Raw genomic sequence first — 13,095 nt, forward strand, 5'->3', positions numbered from 1 at the left:
TAGCCTACTCAGATATCAAAGCCCCAGTCCACATGAAGCCTTGAGTGCTCCCTACAGTTATCTTGGAGAATTGACAAAGTTTAATGGGAATGTAGGGAAGATTTTAAAAAGAAAAATGAGCTAGGTCTTTTTTCATGAAATGCAGTGACTGATGTTATCTTACTAGTTCCTCTCGCAAACCATTTGCTGCAGAAAATCTCGAAAGTACACATAAATTACTGCCTGTAATCTAGGAAGTGTTTAATAGGCTTGCAAAAAGCAGCTCCAAGAAGAAAATGTCTGAAATATTAAATTATCTTAAAGCTGTTTATGTTTTAAAAACATTGCATAAATACTGAGGAGGAGGAATATTTGCATGAGAAATTAGAGATCTGCATACCAAAAGATGCTTCCTGACTTTTGCAAATGTGAATTACTGGTTTTAAAATGTTTTCTAATGGACTGTGAGTGTAGCTCAAAAGGACTGCACTTTCAAACGATACTATGATAATGATGATAGATATCTCCTGTATTCAAAAAGACTTCCTGGTCAGCACTTTACTAATACTGCTGTTCTGACAATGAATACTAAAAATACAAAAAGTTTAGAATTAGTCAAGTGTATTATAGCAGGAGCAAGTGGAATTTTATTATAATGCTTACTTATAACTTAGATTACTGTAGAGTGCCTTTGAACAAGGAATTTATCTTGAATCATCATTTACAGATCATTCACTTGATATTAAATGGTCTTAAAAAGAAGCAGTTTTATTAGGTAAAATAAGTTCTAAACTGAGTTGATAAAATAATTGATGCAGTAAACATATTCATAGACAGAATATAACGAATACAACTGTAACCTCTCAATTGAAACAAGAATGCCCATAGAATTAACTAATTTTAATGTATTTTATGCAGCTTTTTGAGCAAATGTTGTTAAAGGTCCTGCTATGCTCTTTGAGACAGATTCTCTGGTTGCAGAGAATATGTACAGCTTATTTTCAAGTTTTTGGCAAGAGGGCTGGGTAATAAATTTTTAATCAGGTTTTTTGATATATAAGTTACATACAATAAAATTCACCTTTTCATACATTTAGTTTTGACAATTGGACACAGTTGTGTAACCATGAACACAATGTGTTATTCATCTGCTGATGAACATTTGTGTTACTTCTAGTTTGGGGCTATTATGAATAAAGCTGCTATGAATATTCATGTCTGTCTTTTTGTGGACATGTGTTTTCATTTCCCTTGGGTAAATACTTAAGAGTAGGATTGCTGAGTCAGATGGTAAAAAAGAGTATGTTTAATTTTATAAGAAACTGCCAAAACATTTTCCAAAGTTGCTGTACTGCTTTACACTCCCACCAACAAAGTATGAGACTTCTAATTGCTCCACATTCTCATCAGTACTTGCTATTGTCAGTCTCTTTAACATTAGCCATTGTAGTCTGTTCGTGGTAGTATCTCTTTGTGATTTTAGTTTGCATTTCCTTAACGATAAACAATATTAAGCATTTTTCACATATTTATTGGCCATTCACATTTCTTCTTTGATAAAGTGTATGTTCAAATATTTTGCCTGCTTTTTATTCTGTTGCTGGTCCTATATTTGTGCTGCAAGAGTTCTTTATGTAATCGGAATGCAAGTCCTTTATCAGATATGTGATTTACAATTTTTTTCTCCTAATATGTAGCATGTATTTTTACTTTCTTAAGTGTCTTTTGAAAAGCAAAGGTTCTTTTGTTTTTTTGTTTTTTTATGAAATCCTTCTTTTAAGTTTCATGTTTTTTGTGTCCTATTGAAAAATCTTTGCCTAACCCAAGGGCATAAAGATTTTTTTCCTCTAGAAGTTTTATTGTTTTAGGTTCTACATTTAGGCCTATGATCCATTTCTTATTAAATTTTGTATATTGTGTAAGGTAAGGGTTAATAATCATTTTTGGAGGGGTTATGGATTTACAGTTGTTCAACCACTGTTTTTTGAAAGACTGTTCTTTCTTTGTCCATTGAATTACTTCAGCACCTTCATCAAATATCAACCAAATATATATGTGTATGCACATATATATGTAGGTATGTATTATATATGTATAAAGTAATATATAATAAATATTTCTGGACTCTCTGTTCTGTCCATTGATCTATATGTTCACCCTTTTGACAATACCACACTTTCTTGACTATTGTAGCTTAAATAGTAAATCTATTCAGAGCAATTTCATGGCCATTATCTTATTTGAACCTTATAACCCTCAAGCTAGAATTCCCAAAGACTGCTAGTATTATGTCCATTTTATTGATGAGTAAATAGAATAACAGTTTAATTGGCCTGCCCAAGTTTACACAATTATCAGTAGACCTGGCACTAAAATCCTCCCCAAACCTAGTCTATTGTTCTTTTCCTACACAACTAGGAAAAATAGTGGAGACTGGGTTTCAAATCAGTGGTAATTTTGGAGATATTTTCTAAATAACAAACTCTTACATAAAGGTGGGGGCCTCAGCAAACTACTTAAGACAGTCTTATTAACAATTTGAGTCCTTTCTTGGTACAAAATAATAACCTCAGTATTTGGCTTTGGGAATGGTACATTCAGCATTACTGCATCTGCTATCGCTCTTTACTTGGGGTTAATTGAGCTCTATTATTAATCCTAATCCAAATGCTAATTAGGTTTAATGTAGGAGGAGTCTTTCCAAGAGGACAACTGTTTCTTGATTTTTCTCTTACTGGAATTTATTTGATTGGATTTTTGACCTTGCAGATTATTTTCTGTTGGTGATTTGCTTAAAAGGCGGCCTTTGAGTAAAAGGATAATGTACTTATGTGCTTTATATTCGTTTATGCTAAAATGTTATCTTCTTTATTGTCCCTCTAAGTTGATTGCTTTTAAAAAAATTTATTGTACATCAAACATGTACAGTCCTAGGTTTGCATACAGCAATTGTATTATTCGATATTTTCTCCTTCAGAATGAAGAAGTCAGATTCATTGAAAGTGAGCTAGAGATTCAAAAACAAAAATATTTTAAACTTCAGACGTTTGTAAGAAGCTTGATACTAGCTATAAAAGCTGATGATAAGGAACAACAGCAGGTAAGTGACAGAAGAGAATAGTAAGCTGTAATGTATCATGCTGAAAAGTAGCATGTCACACTTGGGTTCTACATTTTTTTTTATACCTCATTCCTACTTGGCATCAAGGAAGAAGTTGTTACTTTGTGACTTTTTTTAAAGCACAGTTTTACTGGGAAAAATACTCAGATTTTGTGTGCTACTTTAGTGGAAAATCAAAATAACTGATTAACATACTTTGTTAATTCCAAGCCACCATTAAGTAGGGAAAACATTTGAAATATTTTCTACATAATTATTGACTGTATTCCCCATCTTGTTAATATCATTTCATTTAATTAGTTTTAAAGAAATTCTCAAAATGTTTGTAGAGATGGGGCTACACTAACTGGAGAGGCACGTATTTTGGGACCTTTTGTGAATGAAAGAAGTAAGGCATTTGCCTGTCTTCTGGATTTCAGTTACCTTCCAGCCCCTACTAGAGTTCACAAGTGTTTGAATACTTTTTATTTCATGATATGTTGCTCATCACTAAAAAAACGTGAAATTACTTTGTGAAATTCTTTGTGACCACAGTGCAGCATTCACTTTTCCCAATTTAACGATAGTGTTTGATTCCTCTACCCCTGCGGTCCCCAACCATTTTGGCACCAAGAATTGGTTTCATGGAAGACAATTTTTCCACGGACCAGGTGGTTGTGGGGGGGGGGGTGATTCAGGTGGCAATGCGAGGGATGGGGAGCGATGGTGAGATAAGGGGCAGATGAAGCTTCACTCTCGCACCCGCTGCTCACATCCTGCTGTGTGGTCCAGTTCCTAACATGTCGAAGACAGGCACCAGTCCACAGCCTAGGGGTTGGGGACCCCTGCTCTACCCCAAAGATGAAATGTAATATCTTTTGTTTGTCGCTGTGGATTTTGGTTTACAAATTCCTCCCAAAGCACATTTTCTGTCTCATTTTTTCAGTTAAAATTTGTGAAATAATTTATTAATCTTGATAAAAAGGAATATAGAATTATGTTAAATATTCCATTTAATACTAAAAGAAACCAAATTTGCCTCTGAGTTGTATACTACCATGTTGATTCTTTATCAGAGAAATTCAGTGGAAGTAGTATGTCACACAGGTAACCATTAATTAAGCAGTATCAGAGTTTTTTATTCAGCCAGAGTACAAACATTTATCCCTTATATTCAAGCAAGACTGCACATATGTAGCCTAACCGAGTTATATCTAGGGAAAAAGATTAGTGTCTTAGCACCCAACAATTCTCCTTTTTTTATAAGAAAAAAGTCCTTATATATTTCACCAAAGTACTGAACCACAAAATTTAAACTATAAAATAATTTACTCATGAGGCTTAAACCAGCATGTACATTATGTGTCCAGTTTCATGAATTGTGCTCCCCCCATGCTGTACATACACAAACATCCCAAGACAGTAGTTTTCAGGTAACTTTTCCAGTTTTATTTAAGCATTTTGCTTTATTATGTGAGTTATGCATATTCCATGGCATATTGAAAATGTATTTGTTTTTTAGAACAGAAGCTACAGATTTTTAAATAAATAAGGTGGTAGGTTTTTGTTTTGTTTTGTTTTGTTTTGTTTTGTTTTAGTTTTTTTAACATCTTTATTGGAGTATAATTGCTTTACGGTGGTGTGTAGTTTCTGATTTATAACAAAGTGAATCAGCTATACATATACATATATCCCCATATCTCTTCCCTCTTGCGTCTCCCTCCCTCCTACCCTCCCTATCCCACCCCTCTAGGTGGTCACAAAGCACCAAGCTGATCTCCCTGTGCTATGCAGCTGCTTTCCACTAGCTATCGGTTTTACATTTGGTAGTGTATATATGTACATGCCACTTGAACATGGTCCCAAAGGAACTGTAAATTTTAATTAAATAAATGTTAGAAAGAAAAAAAAAACAGAATTAGGTCCAACTATGGGAGTAACTTGGAGTGTGGTCCTGGTCCCAAAAGTCGTAACATGGTTTGGAATGGTCAGCTTCTTAGCAGTTGTTTACGTCTCTTGATATCAAGGCGTGGCACACAAACTGCACTTTATTTTCTAATTCTAACCTGGCTTTATTCTTTCCCCAAAACCACTAACAAATAAGAAAAGTACCTATGGTACATTGTATTTTTCTCTTTTTCTTGTACTTTTCCTCTGATAAAAGGCTGATGAATTAAGATATGAACAAAACATTGGCTGGGGGGAAAGAGAGACAGTTATATAAAAATTGTACTGAAAATCATGGCCTATATAATCAGCCCCCAAATAGAAACTACTGATTTTCATAGTTGAGATTGGGTATAATGGATCTCAAAATATGGTCTAAAAATATAGAAGACACCTATAGTAGTCCACAAAAGTTATCCAGGTCATCTCTTAAACTACTGATCTTTATACTATGAAATACTTAGAGGTTTATTTCTGGAAGGAATTAATTTTTATTCTGCCTAATAAAAGGGAACCATATTGTCACTGGTTTCTCATTTAAAAAGCCTGTTTTTCTATTAATCTTGATTTTGGTAAGTTGAGTGAGATGAGTGGTGCACAGAATACTTTGCTCCAATGGAGCAGTCCAGGATTTAAAAATATATGATAATGTCTGACTGAAATATTAGATTATCCAAATAATTTTTTAATCAATATCCATTTTAAAATAAAAATAATGTTCCCAGAACTGTGCTAAGTCATTAGCTATGGTCTTTCTTCCCTTGATAATTCACTATATGATTCTAGCCAGGTCAATTGCCTTTCTTGAACTTCGATTTCTCCACTTTGCAAGGAGGATAAGAATGATTAACATTATGGAACTTGGCATTCACACCCTAGGGCCTAGAATAAATATTATAGAGACTGATGATATATTTGGGAAATGCCTTAATCTCTTAGGAAGAGTGACACTAGGTCAGGCGCTGACTGATGAAGGACCTGAAGTGAAGAAAGCTCATTGTGTTCACTTTGGTCTATGAAAAAGACAGTTCTAACAACTGACATAATCTGAACATTTGTTCAGTGTGCCAATGTTGCAATCCAGAAAGATACTGAAAAGGAGAATTTTAAAGTGGACTTCATGCATTAGTTATGCCTTATACTGCCTCAGATATTAAAGTTTTCCTATTTCATACTACACTCATTTTAGTCAACTACATTAAGTGCAATGAGAAAGAAATAAAAAGTAGTGCTTCTTTGATTTGAAGGTCTCCCCACTAGAATTTAGAATGTCATTAACTCTGCTCATCTACTTTGACTTTCCAGTACTCTAAGCTATGTTAATTGGAACACTTTGCCCTCTTTAATGGGGCTTCTTCAGACTTGCAAAATGAAATAAATCCAGTGATGTATTTCTCATAAACTATGATCCCCCAATATCAGCAAAGTCTTTGTTTCACCTAGACTGGGTTAGTGGTAAACAACTGATCTAGCAGAAAATGGCTCTGTGTCCTATGACTGCAATCTAGAAACCTTAGAGAGTATGTAGTACCTTTAGGTGACTGCTTTGTAAACAGTACTGTCAGTTTCATCAAGAAGTTCATGGACTATTTAATAGCATAAAATAAATAATAAATTTTTGTTCAGTAGAAGTTAATCTTTCCTTTTGCAGCCTGACAGAAAGCTCTAATTTTTCCTCTTTGCTCTAAGACAAAAACTATAGGATTTATAGCTGTCACTTCTTTTAAAAAAGAGAATAGGAGAGTAATGTCTTATTTCAACAGTGGATTTCATGTGTTCTCTAACATGCCCTGTTTTTCTGTTCTGTATTTGGATAGTGGCAAGCTTACATTTGTTCCTGTTCCCTTGATCTTTGTTTACTACTGCACCCAAAATACACACCACAAGTAACATTGTCTAAAAATTGCCGAGATATGTTACATTATTTTTGGTATTAGGAGCAGCGAATTAATCATTTAATTTGCAATTTCTGATGGTCAAATGGGCATCAGCACTACCAACCAGATAAAACTTGATTAATTATTTATTTCTCTAGTATGAATGCATGTTCTGCAACTCCAGATGAAACAATTACACCATGGCAAAGTTTAGTTCATGGCTCTTGGCTTATCCTAATTACTCCAGCAGAAAAATGAGCAGCCCTCTAGATACATCATTACACAGCCAAATTCACTGGTTCAGCAGTGTCTTGGTGAATGATTGGCCATCTTTAGATATGGGCATCGCCTAAGAAAAGAAAAAAAAATCACTTGGACTTTTAAATTGTTAAAGTTTAATCTAAAGTAGAATAGCTGAACTTTTTCCCTAACTGCTAAGTTCTTTCTCCCACTGAAGTACAAAATAGTCTTTTGTGAAATGTGTTTTAGTCTGAAGGACACAGCATAACCGAGCAGAACTATATTAATAAGGAATCTAATTTTAAAGGCCTTTAGCAGTGATCAGTGAACACTCAAAACTAGTATGAAAATCACTTATCTCAAACACTTCAAAGCCTTTGGTTCAGAATAGTTGCTCATTTCTTTCCTTATTTCCCTTTTGTTCAAGATTCCACTCTATATAATCCACACTCTCAAGATCTAGTATTTTGTTACTTCCTTAATAATGCATGAAGAATTTTTCTCTTAGGTAAGATATTGTATAAGGTCCTGAAAGAGAAATCCTCCCTTATTTAAATCTGTAAGAATAAATCAATGTGAAAGGATCACAAGTATAAAATTGGAAAAAAAAAATATGTCCACATACTAATTCAAAACAATTGATTTTTCTGACTCAGGCACTTCTGTCAGATTTACCTCCTGAATTAGAAGAGATGGATTTCAATCATGCCTCACCGGAGCCTGATGATACCTCATTCAGTGTGTCTTCTTTATCAGAGAAAAATGCCTCAGACAGTTTGTGATTGGGTGGGGGGAGGATATATGATACAGCCTTTTGGCTACCTAACAGGTATGCATTTCAAGATAGTTGTATTCTGTTGTCCCGAAATTCTTCAGTTGGAAAAAGATATTGTCAAACAATGTATACTGAAGGATTAACAAGATATAATGGCTGTGGTGCAAAAAGATGTATGTAAAATTTAAAAGCTTTGTTTGAGAGTTTTTTTCCAAACTGATGGAACTCTGGGAAAAATAATTGTATTTACTTTTGAGCAGTTTAGCTATGAAATGCATAATGTCTAATTTCTGAAAGGTCTTTTTGGTTTTATAGAAGAATCTTAGTTTTAGTAATAGTTTTGACCAGAGACACAAAAACAAAGATATTTTAACATAGCTTATCAAGTTACTGAAGCTTGATTAGTCTTGTTTTTGTAGCCATTATGTCTTCTTTCTTCCTCTCTCCTTTTCCTGTCATCTACATACACCTTTATTCAGGAAAGTGGACTGAAAGTTGAAAACAAAACCTTAAAAAATGTTTTAACTTGGATGAGTCTTGGGATTTATTTTTAAACCCTTATGAGAATTTTACTTAAGTTAATGATTGAAAATTGAAGTGATTACTACTATATAATTGTAAATTATTGGTATTCTTCCATTATGTAACCCAAATATTTTTGGGGGGAAGCACTATGGAAAAGTAATTCATGAACATGAAGTCAAATAAATTATTAAGTATATGGAACAAAATGTTGTAAAAGATTCATCTTAATGGGAGCTCTTCATTGCTGCAAATGACAAATATTGAAAAGATTCACATTCTACTAGTAAATTTGTATAACTGAGTTAGACAAAATGTTGCACAAATATTACAAGTTTATCACCATCACCAAAATATTTCTTCAGTTCTTACACTTTATGAAACAAAAAGTCAAGGTAAGCCCCTGAGTTTTCTCTTTTTTTAATCTAGTCACTTAACTTTGCCACAAAATTTACCTCATTTCCATGCGAGACTTGTACAGAGTCATCAGCCAAGGATAATATCCAAAAAGAATTATACTACTTGGGTTTTAAATCACAGTCCTCTGAATTTCCTGGATACTATTCTATGAGTACACTCCTGAAATGGGCATGCTACCCAGTTGTTCTATTAGTAGCTACCAGATAGCACCACACTGTAGACAATTTTTTGCAGACCTTCCTTTACAGGGTACCAGATGGAATTACCATGACCCACAGAAGGGAAAATGCTAGTTTCTCCCTGAGCACACAGTATCACATATTTGTGAGTTGGCAGTGTGTAATTGTATCACATGATTAAATTACTATCTATACCTAAAAGATTAATGAAGTAACTAGATGGCTCTTTTGGCCATCAAGCTTCTATGTCAGATATTTTTGTAATTTGTAAGTAAAATCAAGTTTGATCTTGGAATTCACAGGGAACCAACTTATGAATACAAAAATGTAGCCATGAATGTATTTGACCTTGAAATGTCCCCTCCCACACTCACAAATAGGTAAGGTTCATTGATAATCATTCACTTTGTCAGCTATTTGTTTGATTTAATATTGCTGCCATGCTACTGTTCTGGTTTTTTGTTAACAGAAATATTTAAGTGGTTAGGTATGCTCCCTTTTAGCTGAGAGCTGTATGGTTCTTCATAAACAATTTTTAGTACTCCTTGTTGACAAGACAAATTCCATTCAGAGAAAAGAGGGCTGAGTAACAGAACCTTGGATATTACGTTTAAATTTATCAGTCACACTAATTCCCCTATGAGATAAAGAGTCTCTACTATATACAGCAAATAGAGAAACCATTTCTTGAGGTAACATGAACAAATTCCAGGCTTTCGAGTCTCTCTTAGGATCTGTTTTACTAGTTGTTGAGTTTATCTTTAAACTAGAATTTATCCTGCTTCAATTTAAGCCCCTTATTATTGAGTTCTTGTTACTAAGTAAAGATAGGTGATTCTCTCCTACATCTTTCAACTCTATGGATTACTCTTGTCACACTTCAGCAATTAGTCAATAAATCAAAAAATATTCATTTAACTCCTGCAATAAGGAAATTAGATTTCTACTCCTCAGCAAGCCATAAACTTCAAAATCAATTATTTCTTTTCACTTTTTCAGGGATATAAATAAAATTATTTAAGTAGAAATTTTAATAGACTTAAGGATTTTACTAGGTATAGCATAGTTGATTCCCTCGTCCCTGTTTAAAGTTCCATTAAAATAGAAACTGCATAAATCATAACAGTACATTTAGGAATCCTTTTGTCTTGACATTTGTGTTTCAGCTCTAAAATTATTTCTTTTGCTATCATGGAATGTAAAACATTTCTAAAATGAAATACAGTTTTTTTCTGTAGCAGGAACCAAAGGAAATAGATGTATCCAGAAAAAGAAATCAAAATTGGCAGAATGAAATTATACACCATAGATTTTGAAAATGATGCCAAGGTCAAGTATTAAAAATCTACTTTGAAGAAAATATATTTTCACATGTATAGATTGGAATTGATTTTGAGACATTTTAGAGCAGGAAAATATCAGTTTATGGACTCCTTTTGTGAACATCATCATGACTGGGAGGGGAAAAACAACTAGTGTTTCTTTCTTTAGGGCTTTGACACAATAATAAAACAGAACATACTATCTGAAGCCATACTATCTCTCAAAAAGACAGATGCCAACATGATTTTTTTTCCTTTTCTTTTAACTATCCTTTGATGTCTGCTTTTGGCCTGTTTCTAAACAGGGAATGTGTATCTAAAAGCAGTTACCAGGACTTCCCTGGCAGTCCAGTGGTTAAGACTCTGAGCTCCCAATGGCTCCGCCAAAAAAAAAAAAAAAAAAAAAAAGAGAGAGAGAGCACTTACCTTTCAAAATATGTATTAAAAAAAAAAACCTGAAGTACCTTTCTTATTTCAGCCAAGCTAAAATTAGTCCCAAGAAAATGAGAACTGCAGTTACCCTGGAGAATAGGAAAATTAGCACAGGCAAGGAAAACATTGAAAGGAAATCGGCCTCTTCATGGAACCTAGGGATGTTTTATTGTAATGTCAGTTATCAACAGAAGGAATTTTGTACTACTATTGAAATCTTGTGATAGAAATGTTTGTTATTGTTCGAGAAGAAAAGGCTGCAACACAATTACATCCTAAGCTCTGTATACTACCAAGACCTCAAAAGATGTCCAAGAGGTAATTTCTCCAAAGACAGTAACATCTATTTTAAGACACTTTCACAGTCAGCAGTATGTAAGTTTATAGGAGAAACCATAAGTGGTATATTTAAAAGAATTCTAGGCTCTAAGATTCACTTTGTTGCCCTTTTTAGGGAGGAGGGAGCATTCAGCCCATTTCCAAGAATAGTTTCCTCACCTTGGCCTGATAGCTTATGATCATATTCAAGAAGAATTCTGAAAATTCTAACTCCTGTCCTTCCTCCATATTGCAGTGATGGTATACAGGGAATATTGTTTATTTTTTTTTAAATATTAGATTTTCATTCAGATCCTAAAAATGCCAAATTCTGATAGATTAGCCTTTTAAGGGAGTTATCAGTAGGAGTTATGAATAAATGGGTTTATCTTTGAAGTTGGTGTTATCCTTGGCAGATAGCACTGTATCATGCTCTTCACTAAGCTATGCTCTGTGATGTTATAATGAAGGAGCCTACTAACTTGTGAGCCTACAGTCAACATACCATTGCCCAAAACAAACCTTTATTAAGAACAGATTTACTAAGGGATAAAAGAGAATAAAGTGATATTTTCATGGAAATATATTATGATTGTTCCATTAAAGTGTATACTGAGTATATATTTCTTCACATTGAAATTTTATTTTGCATTAACTTGTTAACTACTTTTAGTAATCTTGTGTCCCATTTTACTGGCACTACCTCTGAAATATAGTACCATGGTAAAACCACATCAGACTGTATAATGTGAAATTTTGTAGTGTTTTTATTTAAACTTTTATAGAGGCAATAAATGATTTCCAACTAATAAAGGCATCTCTTTCTTGTAATGTTTATTTTTCTGAGTCTTCATGTTTTAATCATTGTTCCCCTTTTACAGATAATGTTTTCCTCCCCAAAATAAGGTTCTGATAAAAAGACCAAAAAATGCAGAGAATAATAAGGTATTTGGAGTCAGAAAATAGAGAACATGGAGTGCTTAAGTGGAAATTTAGTTGATTTCCAAGCTGACATGTGTATCATCTTTAATTGGCTTTACATAACAAAGAATTACTCCAACACCAGTGGAAGAGAGTGAATATTCAGTAATAAACAACAGATTCAAATGCTAAAAACAGCAAGTAAATCTCCACAGTATAACCAAAGAATGCAATTTTTACAACATAATTTTTTTAAGTGTTAGTGGTTGCATCTAACTTCTGGCTCTCGTTTTGACACCCGTTGAACATGCTTTTAGTTTGGGTGAAATACACCCATAATTTTTTGGTTAAAGTCTTATGCCAATTAAAATTTTTCATGTTATCAAATGTGGAAGGGCATGGGATGAGCTTCAAATAGCACATCAGCAGTTTTCCTTCCCAGTTGATACATTTTCAGGAATGTTGGAAGGACAAAATTCACTTCAAATGACCCAAGTCTTTCTCAGATCTGCAAAATCATTGACTTAAGGTGGTGAAATCCTTTGATTTTATAAAAATGAATGGGAATCATTACAAATATATTTAAAAGACAAGTCAATGTATGAGTATGTCCATAAAATTGAATTATGCTTTTCACACTCTTTGAGACTAGTTTTTTATATTTCTTGTTTATATCATATTATAAAAGTAATAGATGTTCTTTGCAGACATTTTAGAAAATGTAGCTAATATAAAGAAAAAAAACAAAAATACTTACAATCCCACTCCCCAATATTAATCATTGCTATCATCTTAGTATATTTAATTCATCTTAGTATATTTAAGTCATTTCTTGTGCATATTACATATATAATATTCAGCAATAGTGAGATTATACTGATTATGCAGTTATGTGTCCTGCTTTTACTCTTAACAATGTATTGAGAGCTTTTTCCCACGTGACCATTTGTCACAAAGATATTTTAGTCTCAGTTACATTTGGACTGAAAGGGGATTTTTATTTTTATTTTTTAATTTATACAGGAAAAAATCAAACCTTCTATTAATGAAAATACATTTATTA

The 13,095-nt window shown here is 33.3% G+C and overlaps 1 protein-coding gene across 1 annotated transcript in view; it reads left to right on the forward strand.

The window, feature by feature from the left end:
• The window catches only part of HDX (highly divergent homeobox), a 150,427-nt gene extending 142,502 nt beyond the window's left edge, over positions 1 to 7,925 (forward strand). The window contains exons 8-9 of the mRNA XM_060087754.1: positions 2,957 to 3,079; positions 7,800 to 7,925. Coding sequence (XP_059943737.1) covers positions 2,957 to 3,079; positions 7,800 to 7,925 — 249 coding nt within the window. The remainder of the gene's footprint in view (positions 1 to 2,956; positions 3,080 to 7,799) is intronic.
• The last annotated feature ends 5,170 nt before the right edge of the window (positions 7,926 to 13,095 follow it).

The sequence above is a fragment of the Mesoplodon densirostris genome, chromosome X (assembly GCF_025265405.1).
Source record: "Mesoplodon densirostris isolate mMesDen1 chromosome X, mMesDen1 primary haplotype, whole genome shotgun sequence".
Lineage (NCBI taxonomy): Eukaryota > Metazoa > Chordata > Mammalia > Artiodactyla > Ziphiidae > Mesoplodon > Mesoplodon densirostris.